The sequence below is a fragment of the Anser brachyrhynchus genome, assembly GCF_964034855.1.
Source record: "Anser brachyrhynchus genome assembly, chromosome: 15".
In the NCBI taxonomy this organism is placed as follows: Eukaryota; Metazoa; Chordata; class Aves; order Anseriformes; family Anatidae; genus Anser; species Anser brachyrhynchus.
Genome location: NC_137733.1, coordinates 15,509,913 through 15,534,870, shown reverse-complemented (window position 1 = coordinate 15,534,870; position 24,958 = coordinate 15,509,913). Strand labels below are relative to the sequence as shown.

Sequence of the window (24,958 nt, the reverse complement as noted above, 5' to 3'; positions counted from 1 at the left end):
GCTTCAACGCCTGGTCTGAAGGAATAATTGCTCCTTCTTCAGCCTCTGCTGCCGGGCTAGTTCAGCTCTGGTAAAGGGTGGTGGAGTTGAATCCTTCTGTCAAGGCCATGAAGGAGTAAGACGAGCTTATTCCTGCCAGGAGAGCTCAATTCCCAGCTCCTCGATTGTCCCACAAGGGACAGAGTCCTGTTCGTTTGTCCAAGAGAGATGCTGGTGATATCCCTGCAGAAGGGTGAGCTTTGAATTCATCCCCGAGGACCTCTGATGTTTTCAGATTGTGAAGAGAGACCCCCACTTGGCTTCCCCGAGGAATTTGCAGAAGTAGCTGCTGGTACTTGTAATGATTCCACATAAAAGGCTCAATTTACATCAAATGGCACTAGAAATGCTATTTTATATTCACTTCTCAGAAGAGAAGTACAAATTAGTATTTGTTCCAAGCTATTGCTGTTCAAAGAGCTTTTAATTGGTTTTCAGATCTCTCACCCATGGCACGTTTCGTTCAGAGCAGCTGTCTTTGGAGTAGGTTGGAGCTGACCTTAGTGGCACCCAGTGGTCCATGGCCCATCAGCGTACAAGAAGTATTGGTTTTGAGTAGCACATTTTATTATTCTGGAGTAAAAGTAATTCTGTGTGATTTAAGGTAGCAACCAGCTTCTCTAGTGACTCTCTATTTCAGCATTTGTCGATTTTGTCTTGAAAAATTGTTTTGGCCTGGAAAGCTCAGCACTTACTCAGAAAGCAGAGGTGAATCTCAGAAGTGTTTGAAGCAAATTGCTTAAATTCCTTTTGAGTTGTGTGTCAATAAAATATTATCCTGATCCGTGATTCTGACTTTCAACTACTAAAGCTTGGTCACCACTCAAACTTTGATCCAATTTTAAGAGCTCATGCGCTGGCTGGGCTTGAAGTAAGCAGGTTCCTCCAGATCAGCGCAGGGTGTCCCTGTTCCCCCTCCGAGGTCCTGGCAGTAAGCTTGGGGAAGGAAGGCAGCTTTCCCCTAGTGTTGGTTTGGTAGGGAAGCTGCATCGAGTGAGAACATGTGTTGGGTCTCCTGAGCAGAGCAATGGAAATTTGGCTTATCCAGCAAACACCTTGTGATAACCTGAATTCTGTCCCCACCTCCTGGGAGGGAAGCAAAGGGCTTTGTCTGGAGACCACGGGGAAGAGAGATGTTTCCCATCTTCTTTTGTGCCCCAACATCTCACGACCTTTTGAGTGCTCTCCAGACCACCTTTCTCAGTGCTCTCTGAGCCCCTTTTCTGCTGACCACCACTCTGCCGGGACATTCCGAAAACTGCCACCAGCTTTCTTGTCCCCTCTGCACGCTTCAGGCTGCAAGGCTTCTGATCGGAGCCAGCAGCGGCTCTTGGATGAGCACCTACACCTGGCAAAGGGACGTTTCGTTCCCATGTTGGAGGGAATTGAGGACTAGAGGCAAGAAGTGAGGTGCTACTTCATAACGTGACGGATGGCAAATGTTAGCAGCCCAAAGCCAGGTGGCTTGGCTCAGGGCTACATCACCGTCTGCCTTCATGGCAAAGGGTGTAAATCACATCCCTCCACGGGGAGCCTACCGTGAGTGGTGTTCCCGGAGACTTTTACTTACCCCTTTCTGTAATTTAACTGACTCCTCTGCTGCTCTGTTTTCCTCTGTTGGATTGTATGTTCTTGGTATATTTTTTCTTACTATATAAGGGAAAGCATACTAGGGATCCTTCCATTCCTCTGACTCCTACCAGACAGGAACAGCACCTCTCCGATGCAGAAACCGAGTGCAATAACTCACTGGAGTGCTGACATGCTGAGCAGCCAGGGGAGAGCCGGGAGAACAACAGAGCCAGTCATGCCGAGGGGAGCTTGCAGGCTGATCTGGTTCCTATGGATGTGCTCATTGGCCTAGGGAATAATATTAGGATATTCCCCGCAGAGCCGTAGGCACGTTTTACTACCACCAATGGCTCAGTTCCTTCCCCTCACTTACGCCATTAGCTGCTCCGTGTGGGGAGGGATTGGCCGTATAAATCCCATCCGCTCTCTGCCGGGGATGACAAACTTCGTAAGCAGGTGACAGTAACGTGCTTCCCAGCATAAGCTGTCACGAGGAGGCAGGGCCCACGGGGGCTGTGTTTCTTCCACCTGGGTCACGCAGCGAGTCAGCTGGGGCGGTCGCGGTGCCCTCCGAGGCTTCCCAGGCCGAGTCCACGAAACCCTCGTGCTTCGTAAGCACGCCTGATGGCAGCGGGTGGTTATATATAGAATGAGGACAGATTGTTTGCATTTCAGCTGGCAGGTAAAATAAACCAAGTGTAATGGAGCCCCAAGAATGAAAGCAGAGCGCACTTGCCAGCTGCATTTCATCACAAAAAATGTGCGTAAATCACAGCCCTGGGCGGCCAGCTTCAAATGGTAGGCTGACAATGGCTCTAATGTGCTCCGAGGCAGGGAGGTTTGACACAGCTGGACGGTGGGGTGTTCGTTTTCTGCGAAGGGAAACTGCAGCGAGAGACGGCCTGGAGCGAAGAAGGTGGCTTTCACAAAGAGCGAGCGTGGCGCCGCATCCGGCCTGTGCCCTCCCGCTGGCTGTCAGCGAATGCTTTTCATCTGGGAGTGGGTTTCGTGGGAGGGAGGCTGGCTTTCATCGCCTAAGCGAGCCCTGGGGAGAGCGCTCCGTGCTCCAAAGCAGGCGTACCTGGTAGTCCTCTGCCTGAGCGACAACAAGATGCAGGTTTGAGGATGAGCTCAAGCATCTGGTTTGCGGCAGCTGTGATCAGTGCCTCTGGAGAGATCGTGGTGCCTGCAGGCAGCACGCAGACCCCAGCACGGGCTCCTCCGAGCAGCCCCCTGGCCTTGGTGCAGCATGCAGCAGCTTGCCATCCTTCCAGCTGCCTCCACGAAAGGCAGCCGGGCTGCAGGGACAGCCGCAGGGGGGAAAATGCAAGAGAGCAGGAGAGCCAAACCAGTTGATGGGGGCAGGAAACCTGCTTCGGCTGTGCCACCGCTTACCAGGCTCGGAGAGGAGCGAGAAGCGAGGAGCAGCTTGGGTTGACCCAGGAGCTCTGGGGAAGATGCGGCTGTTTGCAGGAACGCCACCTCCCGCGTCAGCCGAGGCTGCCTCTGCTTCCTTACACTCCCCCATTCTGCCTGCATCCATCTTTTGTTTTCTTGTATTTTTACGTTCCACAAGATGAGGATTGCGTTTTGTTCTGTGTACATCGCCCCAGCCACGTGGGGCTCCCGGGCAGGGCTTGCTGGATGTTATTACAAGTCATAATAACAGCAGGAAGGGGAGCAGAGCGCTGTGCCTCTCCCAGCACCAGGATTTATGCCTGAAAGTTGCAGGTAGACCCTGCAAAACCGAGTTTAGAGCCCAGATTCAAAGCAGATGCAACAGGAGTGTAGCACAAGGAGATATGCAGAGACGAGGGTGGGCAGTGCATGTCGATTGGTGGTACCCAACTGTCAGGAGGCAAAAGAAGTGGTCCTGTTTAATTTAATATCTTTGTGCCTTGCCGACCACTCCTTGTGGATGATTGCTTTCTGCGTAGACCTGAAAAATAGAGAAAGACTCAAAAATAGGTTTAGCTGAGCAAATATTAGGAAGGTGTAGAGAAGACAGTCATGCACACCTAAGAGAAAATGGGGTTAGTATTTGACATATGAAATTTGGCATATGAAATGCTGACAACGTAGTCTGTGAGTTCTGGGTGACGATTCAGTAGTATTGCTGAGAGGCCCTGTACACTGCCCGGGTCCTCGGGGCTGAGGATTCCCAGGCAGAGGGTTAAAGATGCCTGGGCAGAGGATTAGAGATGCCCGGGTTAGAAATCTAGCTCCTTTCACCGGAGGAGAATCGCTGCAAGGAAATAAACAGGTATGTTTAGTGCTGCTGTCAACTTGAGTCATGAATTTTCCTCGGGTTTTAACCAGGGTTCTCCAGCTGGGACAGTGAGATTATCCAGAATTATGAATGAAGCTTTAAATGTCTCCTTGAAACCTCCTTCTGATTTTTTTGTTACAAGATCAGGATGCTTTTTTTATAAATGGATTGGAGAGGGTGGGGGGAGAAAGCTGCATCTGAAAGGAGTGAGACTCTTACTCCAAAACAAGGGAGATTTGGCATGCCTGCATGCATTCTTTCAGAGCTCTATTTTTGTTTGCTCTGTCTGGTTTACAGCCTTTAAAGACAGCCTGACTCCCAATTTGGGAAAAAACGCTGTGCACAGGCCGTGTAGCACCGGTGGAGGGGCTTGCTACGGCCACGGGTCTGCCACCGAGGGGGACAGAGGCAGGAAGACCCCGTGGCTCCTTTCCCCACCCCGCTGAAGGCATTTCGTTTCTCAGGAGCTGTCTCTGCTGCCTGATGCTCGTACAAACGAACACATCCTCTCCCCCTGGCCTGTTCCTGTCCCTGTCCCATGCACAGATGTATCCAAAACTTCTTACCATAGTGCTCTGGGAGCAAGCAGCAGAAAGAAAAGGCTTTTATTTATTTTATGTACTCCAAGGGGAATTGGGGTTGCTGCAGACAGACGGATCATGTAGTTCTCTGGCTCCAGGCATGACTATACATGGGCTTGTCTGCGCTTTAAAATTAGTTTGGATTGAGGTGGTTTGGGAAGAAAAAGCGTGCTGGCTGCTCCTAGCAGCTCTACCTATGGAGCTTTTGGGTCGTGCTCACGTTTCGCATTTCACCATCCGGCTCAAATGTAACTCACAGCGACGCTGGATGTTCCCCGCAGTAGATGGTGTGACTCCCCCCGTTGGGAGGGCTTTTTTGCTGAGTGACAAATGCTCTTCTGGAGGAGGAGTGTGCCCACCTGCGGTTCCCCTTGTGCCGCTTGCTCTGGGAGCTATCCAGAGGCTAGGCAGAAGCATTGCAGCTCCAACCTGCCCGAAATCCAATCCATAAGAAATAAATCGAACCGCAGTATGCTGCTCGGTGTCGGAGAGAATCAGGCTTTTTATTTCTTCTCTTGGTGAAGGTTTCAGAGCCATCAGCCCTGTTACCATTGCTCATCTCTGGTCACTGCTGCCGGGGAGCGCACGCAGCTTGAAGTCATTTGTGTAAACTCCTTTCAGCCAGAGTCTGAAAGCAGCGTGGGTTGCCGGGCAATTATCTTCTCGCGAATGGCCTGTGCTATGGGGGCTGTATTTCTCACTTGTGCTAAGGTCTCTTGAAGCTGCCAGAATAAGAGATCAGCATCTTAAATGTCTTTTAACAGAACTACTAGTGTGGTATGGCGGAATGCTGGCAGGTACCAGCTGATGCTGGTGCCAGGGTACAAGAGACTGGGCTGCAGAGCGTGGAAGTGCGGCGGGGGGATTAAATGCCAGAAATCCCAGTTTATGCCGAGGACTAATGGGAGCTGCAAATGCAGCCGAAACGCTCTGAAAGCCCCTAGAGCCAGAGGTGGGAGCAGGGACAGCTCACCGGCACGACACTTCGCAAAGATATCCAAAAGAGCTTTCCCCTTCCTCCTCTTGTTCTCCTCTCTTCTTTCCCTAGCTCCGTCCCCTCTTCAGGGTGTCACTGGGATCTCCGAAGCTTCAGGCTGGGCTTACGTTATTTCACGTTACCCCTCCTTCCTGCTGCCAGAGTACCAGCACACACAGGTACCCCCCGAAGTAGCAGGAATCACTCCCGTGCTCTAGTGTAGGAAGCTGGATGGCCAAGTTATGCCTCTGCTCCATCCCTTCTCATTCACACACTCTCCCTGTTCCTGAGGCTGTTTAACCTGTGAGTGAGTGATGGACGGGCACGCCGAGACCAACAGATACTGACCCTGCAGCAGATGCTTCCCACCTGAGCCTGCAGAAGTCCTTTTGTGTTTCAGAAATGATTTAATGCTATAGATTTCCTCCTGTTCCTTTTTCTCCCTTGCTAGTCAGTGTGTAATAGCAGAGGAGTTCATACATATTTGATTTTTTAACTATAGCATGAAATCTGAATGCCATATTTATTGTTGCAGCTGTCACTCCTCTGAAAACATGCAGTAAAATGAAGGTTAACAAGCTTGGGCTCTTGGGAAAGCATGTAAAACAGCAGTGCAGAGGGCTTCATGTCATCACACCAGAGCAAAGAACAGACATTTTCTGAGTTTCTCTAGTCCCGGGTTATTTATCATCATCTGAAGCAAATACTTTTCTAATTGTATGTCCTTGTTTGAAATTCTCGAAACCCCAAATCAAATTCTTTTCCCTTGTACAATGTACACAGACAGCACAGGATACAGAGCCTGAGGGGATGGTTTAATAGTTTAAGAATCAGGTTGGCACTAGCCAGACTCCGTGCAGCCATATGTTCAAATCCCAGGGGTGACCGCTCACCGGGAGGTAGGCAGCGCTACATGCCATCCATTCTGTGTTCATTTCAAAACAGATGTCCCAATTACCGTGGCTGGAGGTGCTCTGCCTCTCTTCCGAGGAGCAAGGGCACACCACGCCGCTCAGTGCCCTGCCTGCTGCGTGCTTCGTACTGCTGCGTGTCCGCGGGCTGAAGTCTGAACTTTGGTTGATTCTAACGGAGATCTGCTTAAAGAACGGCTTTTGGCCATTTTAAGCAGCACTTTGGCCGCATTAAATATGCTTGGGATAGTGTGCTTGGTATAGAAGGTCTCGTTAGAGCCATAGGGCTTGTGGCCGTTTCTCTCTAGGGTCTCTGCGCTCAGGTTTGGGCTCAGCGTGGCTCAGGGCAGCTGCGCGAGCACGAGAAGGGATGTTTCAGCTATGCTGCTTGCCTCTCCGTGTCTGACTGCCTGGGAAAAAGGGGGCAGAGCCAAACTGGGACCTCGCATGGGTGCTGAGGGAGCCGGGCATCGCCGCAGAGCGGAGTGCGCTGCTCCTGCCGGACCAGCTGGGTGGGATGGGAAAGCTCTAACGGAGCAAATGGAGCTGTCAAGATTGATGGGGCCGGGGTGTGGGAGAGTTCAGACATTTCTAGTAATCACATCCTTCCTGTTGTGCGTTGTTTTTGTTTTTAAGGCTCTAAAATAGACTGTGTAGGAAGTTGCAGGCTTTGGACTCCTCTGCCCAGTTCTGCAGATGAAGGGGACGGAGCTGCTCTGCGAGGCAGCCAGACGCGGCTTCGCTGCGCTTCTCAGAAACCTCTAAATGCAGGAGAACTGCTTCTGCCTTGCAAATGCTCACGTCCCTGCCTCTCCCCATCACGTCCACACCGTAAGGAGGCCGGGCAGGCTGTCCTCCCCCCGTACTGATGCCCCATTGCCATTGCAGTTAATTAAACTCTGTGTGATGCCGAGCGCCGCGTGTCGGTTTGGTTAACGCCTGGCAGCCAGAGCGGTAACCTACCCCCTTATCTGCGCCTCCGGGTAAGCAGCCGTGTCCTGGGGCTCTAATCCACTTCTCTCACTCCACGTTCGCTGCTCACCCAAGTTTTTGCTGTGCCAAATTCAGCACCCAGAAGGTGTCGTTCTGTGGTGTTGTGGGGTTTTTTTTAGCATCACCATAGAAACCGCTTTGGAGTTGCAAGGTGCGGGGTTTATAGAAATTTAACAAGAAACTAATGTAATCGTTCAGGTCAGTCGGGTTTGGGGCTGCCGGTCGCTAGGAAGGAGTGTGCGTTTCACTGATAAACTTGGGAAGAAAACCAGCGGAAATTCTCAAAGGCAAAGATGCAACAATTTTCTGCTGTATCAGCCCAGGCTAAAGCTTTATGATAGCATGAAGTTTACCTGAAGTTCATTTGGAGGGAGACATGCATATTTTTTTTTACTCTTACTCAAAAATCTAGATGAACTTCTTGCCTAGGAGAGCACCAGTTTCTGCGTAAAGCTGCCTTTTTATGTGCAGGCCCACTCCTTCCCCGTGTTAACCCAGCTGCCTCCCCATTTGACCTCTCTTAAACGGTTTAAATGCCTTATAGATTAGTGTACTGTTGATGCCTGGGCTAACGAAGTCCTGAGCCTCTCTGCTTCTTTAATCCGAAACTTTGTAGGTAGAGGGCCAGCTCAGGAGCAGCCGGCGCTGCACCCAGGCGTGATGTCTGCCCGGCTGCTGGAGAAGGCAGCTCGGGGCTGGGGAGCAGAGCGGCAAGCACGAGGAGAGCACAGCGCCTTCGCCGTCCCTAGCACAACCACCTCGGGCAGCTTTTAGACAGGGCTGAACTCAGAAGTGGAAAAAAAAAAAAAACAAAAAAAACAATCATTAGACAGCGAAGGGGGAAACTCCTCGCTGTGCTCAGATGTCCAAAGGTCGCGGTGGTTTAGCAGCACCCGTCCGGGTCCACGGTCACCAAGGCAATAGCTGATTGCCATGGAAACACTCGCCACCTTCTCCAGCAAGAGCATTTGAGCAAGTCCTGATGTTTAGCAAATAATTGCTTGAGATCCACTGTGTGTCTCACCCCTGGACTCTTTGGGGGGCTAAGCAATAAAATAATTTGACAGCTTTCGCCGTGGTCTATCGGCTTTGGAAGTGCCGGAGGAGGATTTCCACTGGGGCCGAAACGTTTGCAAGCTCCGTTGCTTTCTGAAGGGCTCTCCGCTTGCACATGGCTGTTTTAGCTTTGCTCGTTTATTAAAGCCACCACGCTGGAGATTGCATCTAAATTCTCTCTCACTCCCACTCTCTGCAAATAAAGCCTTGCCTTGCCTGCTTCATATGACAGCTGACGTAGCTGTTCGGAGGATACGGATCAGTTTGGCTTTCTCCTAGGGTTGTTTTTTCAGCAGGGGGTGCTCGCCCCTGCTCCCAGGGCAGGCAGTGGGTGCAAGCCCTGGTGCGGCGGCATGCGTGTGAGCCCCAGCTATGGCAGTGTGTTGGGGCAGCCCTTCATCCGCCCGCTCCTCGGGGCTCTCGCTGCGGGAGGAACGTCGCTCCCGCTCGTCAGAGCCGCGGCAGGATGCCAAACGCTGCCAGGAGGAAAACTCGAACGTGGCACGCAGGCAGGTTGCGAACAAAATCCATTTTGGTTTTGCTTCGTCTGAGCTGTCGCTCGTTCTGACAGATCTCCCCCAGGTGAACGTGGCGGTGGGCAGGAGCTTGGCAGAGCCGTGAGGTTGGTCGGGTGCTGCCCCCGGTGCTCTCGGGAGCAGGAGGTCATTGAGCTGCACTTCATCTCCTCCGCCTGGAGGGTTTCTCCTGACTCTGTTCCTGCGCACTACAAGGGAATCAATTCAGGGGCGCAGTGGCAAAGCAGCACAGATCCTCGAGGGCCATGCACGGGGAGGGAGGAAGAGAAAGGGCTGCCTGGCCCTTCACCCCGACCAGGCATCTACCACAGAGCAAGTGCTGCGAGATGGTAAATCAGGAGGCGTCTTCGGCCTCTTCCACCTTTGCTTTTCTCTGCCTCGCAGCTCCACTTGAAACAACAGCAGTGCATAATTGCATCGCTTCGCCGTTCACATCAGTGCTGGTGATTGGAGAGGTGTTGTTGTTGCTATTAGCAGTGTAATTAGCGTTAGCGTGACAGTTCCCTTTGCCCAAAGCATCAAGGCTGAACTAACGACCTCCAAAACCAAATGCATCCACTCCACCAGCCTGGGGAGAGAGCCTCTGCTCTCAGGTGTTCAGCAGCCCTACATCTGCAGCTTGGCACAGCAGCCTTGTAAAACTAGTGAGTTACAATAATTTTAATTAGTGCTTTTGTTATTAGGGCTAATATAATTGTTATTTCTCTATTTTAGCAATGATTTTATTCCATTATATTCTATCATAATGACTTTTTTTTTTCCGCATCATTTTCTTCCCGTCAAGATAGAAACATAGAATCATTCAGGTTGGAAAAGATCTCTAAGATCATGTAGAACATACTGTTTATCTGGGGCATGACAGCATGTAAGACATATTTCATGTAAGGAAAGAGAAAAATTCAATGGAAAGTCACCTCCTTGTTTTTAAAGTCTTGTTTTCCAAATCTGAGTGTTCTTCTCCCAGTATTAGATAGAAATATTGCTACACATTGTAAAGCCTGAGCAGTTATTTTCAGTGAATTTTGTTCTTTGGTCATCTCTGAAAATTGGTAGTGGTTTAATATCATTCCAGTTATTGTTTTGTTGTTTTTTTTTGTCAACAAGGTAAAAACATGGACACGCTTTAAACTCAGTGGTGGTTCCACTGAAGTCGAGCAATTCTAACACGTGAAAATCCGATAGTTATCTATAATATAGAAATGGTGAATGTGAAGAGGGACAAGAGTTGCTGAGCTCTCCAGCTGGCTTGTGCTCATATTCAGTAATTCCCAGCTTTTCTTCATCCCACGTCCAAGGATGCTGCTGAAGGGCAGCTCCATCTTGTAGTTCCTTTCTGACCTCGTGTGTCCTTTCTTGCCCTTGTAAAACAAAGGGCTGTTGTGTCAGGGAGCAGGAGGGATGAGGGTGATTGCCATTGCTATTTTTAAATTTATGAGTTTGAAGGTCTGTATTGCGCACAAGCGTAAGCTAAAAGGGGGCAGCGAGCTCCCGGGAGCAGCTCATGCCCTTGCCTCCAGCAGGAATGGCAGCGTTGTGTTGCTCACTGGTCCTGGTGCGGGCTGTTATTGAAAACTTATCAGAAAGACCAGGACCCAAAGCCTTCCTTGCTAGCTGTAATAGCACACGCTGCAGGCTGCTGGCAAATACAGGCTCTGGTTTTGTACCTTCCCATCTTTGCTTTTTCTTTTTGATCATCGTGGATGGTTTTAATTGCCACTTTAGCGTGCTGCTCATGGCTAAGAAGAATGTATCAATAATTCACTTGCAGGAACAGTGTGGCAGCTCGAAAGTTCCCATCTGCCTGCTTTGGCTGCAGGCTAGAACACCCTGGGCTGTTTGCAGCATTGTGTTCTCAGGGACAAAAATAAGCTTGTAACAATCGCTGGGGTTGCTTTAGGTTTGCTAGAAGGGAGGGAAGGTGGATTTTCCCTGAATTTGTTTTGCTGGCTCCCAGCATATGTCTTTGATGCAGAGAGGAGTTGCTGCCTGTGTTACAGATGTGGATTTGCAGATAATCATTTCCATGCCGATGAAGGTTTTGAATCTTAAGCTCTTCATGAGTGTTTCTGGAAGCTGCAGAGAAACTATATCAAAACCAAGTCTGTACCAAGCACAGTTCTGTTTTGGAAAACAAAAAGGATGGAGGTTCCCCTAACTCTGTTGCCCCTATAAGATGTCCCTGAGGACAGACCGTTGTCACTTTACAAAAAGATCAGTAAGATGTAGCTACCCACAAAATCAGTGGCCTGGATCCTAACAGCTCAGGAGACGTTTTGCAAAACATCACAAAAATCACAGCAGATAGAGCTCACCCTACCCAGTCCGTCATCTTGCTCTATGTCAGGATCAACTCTTAATATATGAGGGTCATAAGTCATTTTATATCTTTTAAGACAACCCCACAAGGTGAGAGTCCTTAGCTAATGAAAATTAATGCACAGCCCAAGGGAAGCCCATGAGGAACTGACTGCCTGTGCCCCAATGTCTGATACATGCTGAGGACCATGGAGAGTTTCAAAGCTAGGAGTTAGGAAAAGAGCTTGGGAATCCTAACATTTGGCATCTCGATGTAGGCATTGAACCTTCTCTTTGTGACCCCAAGAATCGAGGTTCAAGTAGGCAATCCCTGCTGTAGTGGGAGTGACACCATCACATTTTCTCCTGATGTCCACCCAACGTTTTTGCTTTCTTTTTCTATATGAAGATCCTTGAACCTCTGTAGAAAAGCTCTCCTGATCTTCTTCATCTTTCCTTTCTCCACTCAGCTGTCAGAGGTCAATTACAGCAGATTGCTCAAACTTTTCTGGAGAACCATCCTCTCCTTGAGCATATTTCCCCATCAGTCCACTTCAGTTTCCTCTCCTTGGGCTTAAGAGATGACAGAGACAAGGTCTTTGTCAGCTGTAGACTAAACACACTCCCCGTCCTGTTCTTCCCATCAGCAGCCCTCTGTCGTGTTTTCTTGATGCGCCTTGTCTCCTAATACCAGTACACAGCCCACAAATCACGAATGTGCATTATTCAAAGGGACTCTCCATAAAGGTCTATTAGCAGGGGATGAGTAATGGCTTGACAAAATAGATTTAAGTGGCCCCTTCTGAATCATCTTGGCAGTAATAGAGAGAGTGTGTCCATTTTTTGATTAAATATTTCCAGTGCCATTAGCTTGGGTGAAGTAAACAACTTCTATTGAGTTTGCCTGCTAATGACAACCCAAAGGCCTTTGATCTCTCTGTTATCGGAGAGCAAGCCTGTTGCTTGGCTGTGGGAAAAGATCATATAATCATTGCGAAAGGTGCTTCTTGCAGTACAGTCAAATTGTTTGGAAGCGGTTCTTTATTCTCTCAATCTTCATGTTTCTACCACCTTTAATGGACATGGGCAGAGCCTCCCTGATGAACACGCTATAACCACAGTCTCTGCGCACAGTCAAAAATGCACAATTCTAGTTTGGCTGCAAGATTTTTGCAAATAAAATTAACCTTGATTTCTTATGCAGACTCCTCGAGGCAGAGCCTATATGTCCATTTTTGTCGCTGAGGGGTTGTAGCTTATTTCCATGTTCTTCACGTCTGTCCTTTTACAGCATGTCCCACAATGTCGTGCGTTTTTTTTCTTAAATTCTCTAGTTCCTGAAATCCTGTGACTCAGTTTATATCCAAAAGGAAACTGTAGAATGCAGCTCTTCTTTCTAGTTAATGATTTGGAATGCCTAAATATTAATAAATTAATCAGTATCCATGATGCATTATCTTTTTAAAAATGTACGCTTTGTGATTATCCAGCGAAGCTGATTTAGGGCATTAGGCTGATGAATTTGGGCCATTTTTTGTTGCCTTCAGCGCAGATAGTGGTCAAGACCAAAAAGCTTTGCAACGGGCAAGAGCTGTGTGCATATAATTCCTTGTGCGACTATAATTTTTTTATGGCGAGGGATAAGCCAAATATATTGGATGAGAGTCAACACAGGGCTTGCAAAGCGATGTCACGCCTCGCAGATCTGCTGGTTCTTTGAAGGTCTCCACCAGCATATGGATGGGGATGATTCAGTCCGTACAACTTCCCTGGATTTTCGCCAGGCGCTCTTAAAGGAACGAAGCCGACGTGGGGTGGGATGGCAGCCTGCTCCTGGAGAGAAGCCTGCGGATATTTAACGGCTGCTTAAGGGAAGAAGGAAGGGGCAGAAGTAATAGGTCCGCTTCTGACATGTCGGGAAGTTGCCAGAGGCATCTCCTGATGCGTGGTGGGACTCGTGCATCACCACCTGAGGCTTCTCCTTTAATAACTAAACCTAGACACTTCTGGCCTTGTTGCAGGGGGGGCGTATTTGTTTATTTATTTCATTTAAGTCTTATCTTTTCAGCCATCTGTCAGACCAAGTGATCCTCCATCAAGACGTAATCCGGCTGATTGGCCTACTTTTCAGTGATAATAGCAGTAGTTTTGCATGATGCTGCCGATAGCGTTTCAGATTGCCCAGGTCCTTTCCTCCTGAGGGTGGAGAAGACAGCAATTGATCTAATCCAGCTTGGCGTTTATGCCACTTAAAGCGAAATTGCATTTTGCTGAATGAAAGTGAGAAATGGGAAAGTAATGCAGCAAATACGTTGTGCCACGTGGGACCTTGGGCCTGGGAAGCTTCATAAGGAAGTCACAGAGAGGAGCTGATTATCCCAGAGAACAAAACCTCCCTGATCCGTAGCTCTTGTTGCAAGAGACAGAAGTATGGCAGCCGAGGTTTCTTCTGTAGAAAACATCCCCAGGAGTCAGTACCCAGTGACCGTGAAGGATTCACACAAATGGCCCAGAGTGTATATGACTTCAGTCTATGGTTATTGCTGGATGACATTGACTCTAATGGCATTTTTGGGGGAATACTGGAGTACGTCAGGTGTTTGTGCAGCTTGCTTCGCTCCTCCACTGATGCCCTATGTGCAGCCCCAGAAAGGAGCAGTGCATTTTGCATGTCTGACCATATGCAGTTGGGTAAGTAATTATTAGCAGTGACTTTCATGCCACAGAGCAGAGAGGTAAAAGCAATTCCATGGAGCATTAGGAGATCAAGTAGGTCAATTGAAAGGAAGAAAAATTACCATCAGCTACCTTCAATTAAACTGTTATCGCTCCACATGAAGGATCCCATTTAGAGGAAGGCATAAAACCTGAGAGTGGAGGTGACTAAGAGAATAAATTTGCTGTTTCTAATTCCAAAGCTAGAGAGAGAACATTTATCAGGACACACAAGGAGGAGATATCTCTCTCTCTTTCTCTTTCCAGCCTACTTTTAAGTAGGGATTAAGTAGTAGATCTGGGAATCTCTCAGCAAAACAATTTTTTTCATCAGAAAGCACAAATTCACTGAAGCCCCAGCTTCTAGTAAAGACATTAACAACAGTTCAGCCCTCCCTGAGAAGGGCTTTTGGCTCGGAGAGGTGGTGATGTCTGGCTGTCAAATGCAGGGCAGAAGGCACCTCAGAATAGCAAACATCCTGGTGACCAGGGCAGGCTTCTAGGAGCTGGAGCATCCCGGTTCAAGTCCCTGGTCTCTTTCCAAGGCCAGAGAGCATAAATAGTTTGCATCTGTACTTGTGTGCATGGGAAAGCACCAACCAAACCATTTTTGCTACTAAGTGAAGCTATGTCCTACGAAGGTAAGGCAATTTCCGTGGTTTGTGCCATAGTCTAGATCAATTAAGCTGGTTTGAAGTTGATTGTAATGCAATAAGAGTCCTATGCTGTGGTCAATAAACTACATCAAAACAGTTTATAAAAGAAATATTTTCAAATGCAGAAATTCAATTGCTATTGCATTATTCTTCCTATTTTTTTAAGGTCAAATTAAGGGCAGGGAATGAAGAGGAGGAAAGAAGCCAAGTCTTGAAGTGCTTTCCTTTTTTTTCTAACCTTAGAAATATCAGTATTATCTACTTTGGTCTTTGACAAGCAAAAAAAATAAAGGGGAGAAAAGGTCAAAACGTAGCCTTCACACTTGCTGGCAGCCTTCTGAGATGTCACTTACATTCCCTGACAGCTCTCTGCTTCAGCTGCGAGCTCCTGGCTCTTCAAACCCCCTCTAAGAGGTCCTTTTCCCAAAGTGTTTTATAGACGCCGGAGCGAAAGCTGTAACTAAAAACACGCACACAGCTTGCGGAGCTTAGGGCAACCTCATCTCTTCTGCTGCAGAATGGATTCCCGGCATGCGAGACGTCGCAGCATCGCTCCCTCACCCATTTCTGGTGCTCACATTTTTGCATTTCAGCCACGCTATGCCCCTACATCTCATCGCTGGTGTGTGAGGCACCTTCCCCAGCCCAGCCCAGCCAGGGCTGCCTTTTAGCAGCACCCACATCTGCTCTCGAGGTTCATGGGCCCGATCACTCTTGCTCTTATTTAAAGTAATCCTGCTGGCCTCTCGGGCACGTGCCCTGATTTTCAGTGAAGCTGTTGGCAGTGCTCAGCCCCCGTGCAGGCTGCCATCGCCGTCTGTGTGTCCTTTGGACAAAATTTGCTCTGTATTTTGCTCTCATGTCAAAATGCCTGTGACGTGGCTGTTAATTATAGCTCCTGGTCCACGAGCAGAGACTCCGTGAGGAGGCTGGGGCTCTTCCTTGGTTGAACCTGTTGTAGGAAAAGGATGTGGGCAAGAAACTGGTGTTTGATGCAAGTTTTTGAAGTGAGAGTGCAAGAAATGCAGTTGAGGGTCCCAAACATAAAACCTGAGCTTGTGGGAGTGTTAGGTTGTGGGGACGATGCTGGGTGTACGGAGCTGTGGTGCACGGGGAGGATGGGGAGAGTTGGGTGCTGGGATGGGCACCGAACTCTGAGCAGAGGAAAGAAAGGAGACAGGCTGCAGCTCACAGATCCCAGCACTGCTCCGTGGGTTACACCCAGCCTCCAGCAGCGCCACGCAAGGTTTTACCCAGCCCCTCTCCCTATGTATTTGGAAGGCGTACGGGTCCAGGCTGATGCTGACTGTGGGAGTCCACCTATTATATTAGCATTGTACAGGCATTTCCCACATGTTCTGCTTTTTCAGAAAAAGTTAGAAGAACATTTTGTATTCTTGAGCTCTCTTTAGCAATTTCATTGATTTGCTCCCCTCCTGTGGTGCCCATGCTTCAAACTCATTTAAGCTGTTTTCCACCATTTTTGAACAATATTTCTTATTAAAAAAATACTAATTCCTTCCAAACCATCTCTTTAATCTGTCCCAGCAAACTGACTTTCACCTCGTGATTGCTTTCACAGTGGCACGTAAACCGTACAAATGTAATAGGGAGCCCAGTAATCCATCGGTTAAACAGATTAGTTATGTAGGAGGCTGCGTGGCTCAGTGCGTAAAGCAAGCAGGCTTTAATCTCCCCCTTAGAGGAAAAGCTGGCTCAAGTATGGCTCTGTGGTGTGCGATGGATGGGATGCAAAGGGCTTCCGTCCGCCTCGCAGCTCTCGTGGCGAGGATGAAGCCCGGAGGGTCGCGGTCGCGGTGCTCCTCACGGCGGAGGTTGGAGGCTGGAGCGCGGCTGGAGCAGGAGGTCAGGCAGTGAGAGGAGCCTGGCACTGTGTTGCTGGCCCTTTGCATGGTTTTCGTGGGACTCTTGCCTTTTTGCAGCTGGCGACACCGTGGCAGAGGCTGCAGGTGTCCCGGTGTGCTTTTGCAACTTGCAGACGTGTTAGAAAGTAACGGTGCTTAGTGCTGCGTGGGTTATCCAGGATTGCACTAAGTGACACGGTTTGGGTTTATTAATGCAAAAAGTTGTGGTTTGGCTCTTCCCTTTCTCTTCCACTTCCTCATAGTTAGCCCGAATGCTCCCTCTCCCTTGCTCTCTGCCGCTCTCTTGCATTCCCTTTGGTTTTTAATTCCATGAAACGAGGATGATGCCAAAGCCTGCAGGCAGGTGAGATCCATTGCAGTGCAGTAGCTGGTAGCTGGAAAATGACAGCCCCTTGAAAATGGGGTGAAGAAAGAAAATGTAGCGTGTCCAGAAGCAAAAGGTAAATTGACAGTTTATGATGTCTCCTCTTCCTGGTTGGAGTCTCTGCAGACTGAGCTTAAAAATACAAAGCAGAAAAGCGAAGATAAGCACGTGTTCAAAATCCCATTGACAGCTTTAGGCCCAGGACTAGAGAAAAAACAACACAAGTGCAAAGGATGTTTATGAGACTAAATGTTCTGGATTTGTTTACCACTCCTCTGCGTCTCTGCCAGCCTCAGCTCTCCCTGTTCAGGAGGAGTCAAACGGCTGCTTTGGGCTCGGGGGGGATTTCTGAAGCAAAACACATCTTTTTACTCCAGAAACTTCCTTCCCTGTTCATTCACCAGGACGGACCAGGCGTCTAACAGCCCTTTTCTCCAGCGTGGTGCAGGCATGATTATTTATTCTCAGTATCAGAGCAAAAAGGTGCTCAAGGGTGCCATGGCACGGTGCCATCCTGCTGGGTGCTGAACCTCAGTGACATAGAATAAGGTCTTTGTGGATGCTGCAGTCGAGAGAGATAGGGTAGGATATGGGTGAGAGGATAAGGAAAGGCACAAAGAGATAAAGTGACTTGCCAAAACACAGTAATGCAGCTGCACTACGAGAATCTAAGGCTGCAAAGCCCTACTCCTGTTCTTCTTCATCCTCTCTTTGTAGGGGCCATCAATAATTTGACCATTATGGGTTTCTCTTTTATTGATTTTCTCCCGATTCCAGGAAGGCTCTGGGGTTGTGCTGCGTCTCGCTAAAACCAGAAGTATCAGATTCTCAGAAAGACACTAGTCTTCCGAGGTTTTCAGACCCAAACTATTTAGAAAAGGATTTTTTGTCTGTTTATCTGAACTTGGAATGAACTGCTGAAATGTTTGAGGTTTGTCCCTAATAAAAACAGGGTTTTGAATCACTGAAATATTCCGCAGCATAACTATGGCCTAAAAGTGAGCAGAGGTGGTTGTGCTTTCCTGGGACGTGTTTTGCTTGGAGTCAAGGCTGTTACTTTAAACTTGAATTCAGAGATGCTGAAATCTTGCGAATTGATCCCAGAGAGTTTCTGTCCTTCTCTTTAATGGTGGGAACCTTACTCCTGCAGTATGAGCTTTCATTTGCATCTGAAATCCGTAAGATTTGTATTCAGACCTGAACCCTGTATGAATGTTGCCTGGGACCTGACGGTGGCACGGGCAGGTTAAGCCCTTCTCTGTGCCCATTTCTGCTGAATGTCCCCAGCGTGGCGGTTCCCATCCCAGCCTCTCGGACTGGTGCTGTGGTCTCTCGTGCCCCTCATTGCCCACCATCTCCTGCATCGCATCCATTGCGGGGATTCCTGGGTGTTTTGTGGCATCGTGCAATGGGTGCCTGGTTGCTCTCCGGCCATGTTTTGGCCTGGCCTGTCTCTGAAAACTTGGACCGTTGTAAAGGTCAGGCGTTGCAGCAGCAAAAGATATGGAGATATCCTAAGCTGATGAGGGCTGTTGAAAAAGGAACTTTTCACTAACACAGTTTGGAGCCCTAAAGTGGGGAAGTAGTTTCCTTGTCAGAGTTGTTAAGGCTTAGAAAGTGTTTGGTAAAAAGCAAGAAATGCCACTTTAGAAATACTCTGTTAGATGTGCATCATTTTGATGTCAACCTTTGTTAGCCGTGCCTTGGTAGGAAGGAAGTTGCATTTCACAACACAACCACATCTCAAGCAGAAAACCTGAAATTTCCTTTTCTGAGAAGGTCAAAACAAGACATCACAGCATTTTTAAAGCTTTGTTGCAACTTCATTTTCTTCCAGCCAGGAAGTTTGACAGAAAATAAACCTTGCCATGAAAAGTTTTGTTTTCAGCAGATCAACATTTTGTTTTTCCCAGTGAAAAAGGCTCCTGGAAAAATTTGTGCTCTGGGGTTGGCTTGAATTTGAACAAAACAACAGTGTCTCCTAGTGGCTGACTCCAGGGGAATGGCCAAATCCATCTTGGCTTCCAAGTGTCTCTTCCTTAACCCTCCTCCTCGATCTTTGCTCATCAGGGAGTGAGAAAAGTGGGAAATGAATTGTGCTCTGAGCAGCAAACCGTTTCATAAGCTATAAAAATATCCATGGCAGGCTGTTTTCTAGGCTCCAGTTGGTGTTGAAAGAAGGTAATTACATTTGAAGGCAGTATCACTGGATGTTTGGCTCATCTGCTGTTCAGCTTCCACTCTAATAATACAAAAGCTCACATCAGCAGCTCGGCCAGCATGCAGGGCTATCCATCCTTGTCTCTGCCCAGTGGGTCCTGCCTCCGGGTCGCGGCGGGATTGCACTCCAAACATCTCACGTTACAGCAGTCCTTGTCACCGAATTAGTTCTGCCTTACCCCAGATAGGAGCACTGAAGGATGATGAAGGTCTCGCCTGAAGCACGTGAGGCTTTGCGGCGTCAGCCTCGCCCAGGCTCCCCCCGTCATCCTTCTTGATTCGCGGGATCAGCCTCTCATCGCGGCTATGGATGATCTCATCTGTGTCCTCTCCTCTCCCTCGTGCCCTCTCTCCCTGCCCATGAGAGATTGCTGCAGCTTTTTGTCTGCGCTCTCTGAACTTGTGTATGACGTGAAAGTCATGGTGCTGGGGAGGAAGCAGTAAGGACACCGAGTTGTCGAAGGAAATTGGCAAATCAGTTCTGGCAATTATACTGGCACGTTAACTGGTCGCAATCCCATATTTCAACAGGCCGCAAAAAAATGTTGGGGTTGGCTTACAGAACAGGACGTTTTAGAGCATAACAACTAGCAAATTCTGTTTATTTGCCTGAGGGTGTTTTCTGGTTTGTCCAGCTTGGGCTTTTCAGGCTGGACACAGAACTTTTTTGTAAGGCCTCCCAAAATTGTCTCATCGTGCTCATGTAACTCCAGGATTAGGGATTTTGAAAAGATCCCCAAGGATCCCAGTTTTCATGATAAAATTGTGTCTCTTGGCAGCAGGTCTGGCAGCAGCAAGGAGAACTGGGGGAATACAGAATCAGGTTTGGCTCTAGCAGACAAGACAACAGCTGTACTGCAGGCTGCATGGTACCGTAGGTAGCAGTGGGCAGGTTTCCTGTGTTTCCCGATAGAAATATGGCCACAGAACCACTCTGTCCCATCAGAGCTGCCCAAGCTGCAGCTTCCTTGCTGACGATTGTCATTAATTTCCCAGCCTCAGCCCTCTAACGAGCCATCCTTGGCCTGCCATGCACATCCCGGCCCAGGGAGGCTCCTGCTGCTGCCGGGAGGGACGCAAGAATTTAGCAAGTTATTTTGCCTCTTGTCGAGAATGCTCTTGCATAACCCCAGCCGAGGGGAAACCGAACGTGCCAGCCACGTTTGACAAAAATAACGATGCTGACAAATGGCTCGAGGATGCCGCCAGAGCGGTGTCCCGTCACCACCATCGCTTGCAGCGGGACCGGCGGCTGGCAGCCAGCGGGGCTATTTCAGGCGCTGTCTGCGCTGGGGAGCTGGTTAGATGCCATCTTAGAGCAGTCCTCTCCTTCAGCTGGGCTTCCCTTGCGAAGGAAAGCCCTCTGCCCGGGATGTTTTGGCACTGTCAGGGAACGGGCACGGGCTGATTGCTGCTGGAGAGGGAACTGCTGTCCCTGCAGCCAGGAAGGTGGAAGGAGGGCAGCCCGGGGGCAGTGCCGCCGCGGGGCTCCCTGCAGCCGTCTGGGCCACCCTTTGCTAGCGACTAAAGAACTGAGAATTGCACAGTCCTTCCCCTGGTGTCCCTTAGTAATTAGCGTGTATGGATTATAATCATGAGGACTGAGGCTCTTAGTGCTCTTTCTCTTGGATAAATGGTTGAGCACAAGACAGTCTATTGCATAAAGTAATTTAGCCTTTGAATGATGGTTCATTAGCAGCCCACAGACTGTCGCTGCCGATAGTAGGGGATGTGCAGGCTCTTCCTGGCTTCAAGTTAACTCTTTCCCCCATCTCCTTCAATTGCTGGGGATTTGCTTTGCAGGGTGTGGAGTTAAACGTGGTTGTGCCGTGGTATTACAATGGTCTTGTCCCTTCAGAGCCACAAATAATGCAGCAACAGCCCCCAAGAAACTGCCAACTATTAACATAGCGTCTAATGACGGATGGGGAATAAAGGAAGCTATTATCAGTCAGGAGATGAGTCAGATATGAAAATAACACCTTTTTTCTAGACAATATTATTACACGGAGGAAATGAAAAAGACTCATTTTCTTTTACAAAGGAATGGGTCGTGAGCATTAGAAATGCGCATTGCAGAGCTTGGTGGTGTCAGGGGGAGTAGCTCGAGTAAGTAACAAACCCCAGCCCACCTTTTGTGCATGTCCCGCTGTGCCACGGTTTTGCCGTGAATCAGGAGCCCAGGTGCTGGGCAGACATCGCTGCACTCCCCAGGAAAGGAACTTCAGAGGCTGTGTCTGAAACACGAGGTTGTAGCCCAAGGTAACTCGGTGCTGATGGAGGAGAGAAATGGAAAGATCAGTTCTTAGAGGTAAGCTGCACACAGCCAGCTTCAACCAGAGAAACCCACTGCCATCCTGGAGGAAATCCTGACACGTGGAGCCGTGCTGCTGTCGCTCTAACAAGATTTGCTGTAAGTTACTGACCAGGATTCCAGGAGGAGAAATCATCTTGTTTTGCTTTCAGGGGTGATTTCCAAAGGCACTCAAGGGAGATAAAACTATTGATCCTACTGACTTTCACAGGTATTTGTTTTCTTAATTCTTTTAAGAGATGTCTGCAGGAAAAGCGCTTTCTTTGTATGTGAATAGAGCTACGCTGTGTTGACAGTGCTCCTACTTTGGATATAGCAGGACACAGAAAGCTTTGCAATAAAAACAGCCTCACCAATGCAAGTCTAAATACAAGACTTACAAGCCATAATACCCTTGGTAGTTGTTGTTGCAAGAATGCACAAGTGCTCTTCTTTGTGTAGCTTCAATTTGTTGGGCACATATATTGGGCATAGTTGTTCTGCCGTTGCTCCAGAAATGGGCTGGGATTCTGTATTTCCAGTAAAACTCCTAGGCACCGCCCGTGATGGTTGTCTGTTTGTCCCCCTCAGACACTTACCTGCCTCTGTGGCTCTCCGAGAGGAACGCAGGAAGCCACAGCATTTGTGCATCGTTAGCACAAATCCCAGAGGGGGAGGAACATACCAGCCCGTGGCCATTTCCTCTGCACATCTGTTTGACCATGTTGTTTTTTTGCCCCATAGCCGGATGAGTTGACCAACGCCTTGGAGATCAGTAACATCGTCTTCACAAGCATGTTTGCCCTGGAGATGCTCCTGAAACTCCTTGCCTTTGGCCTCTTCGGCTACATCAAGAACCCATACAACATCTTTGACGGGATCATAGTTGTCATCAGGTCACTGCCAGTTCTTTCTTCGCTGTGGCTTTTCTGCCAAGGGCTTAGGCCTGCTGGGGAGTGGGATGGGGAACAGGAATGACGTGTCATGCGTTAATCCAGGGCTCACTGGTTATCATGGGCTATAATTACGCTGGCCTTTTAGATTCCCCCCAGTAGAAGGGCCGTCCAAAGTAAATGGACCTGGCAGATGGAGAGCAAGGTCTATTTACGCCACATGTCTGGCACGGTGGACAATTTTCCACTGAAGTGCAGAACGGCTGGTCCTGGGAAAAGAGTACTGTGAGCGTCCATATCCCAGCAGTGTGCCCTCCCTCTCCCAGTTTAACACGTAACAGGGCAAGCCGGAGGGGAAGAGAGGGCTGTGTTCTGCTATCCCCTCCCAAGGCACCACCATCCCAGCCTACGCTGGGAATGTCACAGCATGCGTGGCAGCAGCTCGTGCAGCTCCTCTCTGCGCTGGGATTCTTTCTAGCAGCACCATGCAGCCCTTGGTCAGTAATTTGGGGCAGACACAGAAGTGCTCTTGGCTTCACTTGGCCCATCCCTTTGCCGCAGACAAGTGAGAAGAAACAGGGAAAAGGCCCGGAAACAAAGACCAGTCTGTGGCTTGTTAAATATTAAACACTGATCAAACCAACCCATCCCCACAAATGTAAATCCCTCTGGATGTTAGCCTGGTACAAAATTGCAATCCACTTTTTGTGGCTAGGCTTGTGACTGTTTGTAGTGAAAACAGCCTAGCAGGAGACATGGTGTGTTATGAAGAGCCACAGAAAGTAAGGGAATTAAAGAATCAGGAAACCAGCTGTAAAGGCTAGAGGTTAGGCATGAGCATATGGCCCTGCACAACTGGGAAGCAGAGGTGTTTTTCAAAAGCAGCAGCAAATAACCCTTTTAGGGCTTAAATGGTGTGATATCCTGTAAGAAGCCAGCCTGCTCTGGGCTTTCACAGTGCAGTACTGCTGTTAATAGCTTTTCTCCTTGCATCCTGCAGCGTCTGGGAGATCATCGGCCAGTCGGACGGAGGCCTTTCTGTGCTGCGAACTTTTCGGCTGCTCCGGGTGCTGAAACTGGTGCGTTTCATGCCCGCCCTCCGCCGCCAGCTGGTGGTCCTGATGAAGACAATGGACAACGTAGCCACCTTCTGCATGTTGCTCATGCTTTTCATCTTTATCTTCAGGTACCAGAGGCTGCAGCTTCTCTCCTTCGATTAATCGTTCGGCTCGCTTAAATAATACATAGATCAGAATAACAATGCAGCGTGTTTGCTAGGCTGCCTACATGACAGAAGTGCTCACAATAGACTGACAAGCAGACGCTCAACAGACGATTTACTTCTTTGCGGTCTCAGTTTTTCATGCAATACTGTAATTCTGTAGGTGAATGAAAAACACAGACAGGCAAGAACAGTCAAACAATTGTTCTGGAGTTCCTGGGAGGCTCATTTAGCTGTGTCTCAGTAAGCTGTCAGAAACAGGACTCTACCAGTCTCATATTTGAGAGGGAGGTTATACAGATTTCCAAGACCTCTGTCTGCTTGACCCTATAATGCTCCTTGGGATCCTGTTCTTGGAAACCAGATAGATTAGGCAGCTGGCAATGTAGTTTGATGTTTTCTAGAAAAATGAGATCCCTGATTTGACTTCAGTGTAGACAATTATTACAAAACATGACACACAAGAACTAAATGGCAGGATTTGATCAGTGGTCATATCAACGGTAGTGCAGAGCCCATCTTCTTGGGAGATACCACTGCCACACAAAACACTGGGGGAAAAAAAAGTATCCCAAAAATCACTGCAGTCCTCACTGCAACCGTATTTCCTGCAATAATATATTTCTTCCATCTCCCTTTTTTCCTACTCTAGCATTCTCGGCATGCATCTTTTTGGATGCAAGTTCAGCCTGAAAACTGATACGGGAGACACAGTTCCAGATAGAAAGAATTTTGATTCCTTGCTTTGGGCCATTGTGACAGTGTTTCAGGTAAGCTCTGGGTCCTCCATGAAGTTTTAACATAGAGCACCTGGACAAATTATTTCACTTTTCAAAAAAAACTGTTCCAATAGGTGTCAAATTTGGACTGAAACCATGCCATAGAGTTATTAGGGCAAAGTGATTGTGTTTGTGAGTTAGCTGGTCTCTACAAACTCTGATGGAGAAATCTAGTCAAAATCATCGCTATACCTATCTGTTGTTAGTTAAAGTAAAGTCTGGGAAGACTTGGAAATTCACTCTTATTTTCCTTTCGTATAGTTGTTAAGATCAAGACCCATGGTCTACTGTCCACTCTGTTCCTATTCTGTAGATCTCTATCTCCTTACCTGCTTTTATTGCCCAAAAAATGCACTTCCAAACAATTTAATTTAACTGGGATTGACAAAATAGTTTCACAAATCAAAGCAGGAGTTGCTGGCTCTATATGCTGGGAAAGTCTTTATGTAAAAAGTTACGTTTCCTCTGCAGGCAAGGTCTGTTATGTATTTTAAATTACTGGCTATTCCATAATGGAGCAATAAGCTGCTGTTTCCAGGACATTCTAAATATAAAGATTAGACTTTTCTGTTTAAAAGCTCAGTCCTTACAGCCTAAGTGCACCAAATGGAGCACGGTGTAAACAATGTTAAGGGAAGTTTCTAAATGCAGAGTAGGTGTTCACCACAGTATTGTCTGAGGTACAAAGCAATCCAGAGTCTT

At 48.3% G+C, this 24,958-nt stretch overlaps 1 protein-coding gene across 5 annotated transcripts in view; it reads left to right on the top strand.

The window, feature by feature from the left end:
• The window catches only part of CACNA1H (calcium voltage-gated channel subunit alpha1 H), a 229,638-nt gene that overhangs the window by 150,032 nt on the left and 54,648 nt on the right, over positions 1 to 24,958 (top strand). For all 5 annotated transcript variants that reach the window (XM_080556039.1, XM_080556040.1, XM_080556041.1 and 2 more), the window contains 3 exons: positions 22,107 to 22,258; positions 23,256 to 23,441; positions 24,130 to 24,247. In XM_080556039.1, the coding sequence (XP_080412165.1) occupies positions 22,107 to 22,258; positions 23,256 to 23,441; positions 24,130 to 24,247 (456 nt within the window). The remainder of the gene's footprint in view (positions 1 to 22,106; positions 22,259 to 23,255; positions 23,442 to 24,129; positions 24,248 to 24,958) is intronic.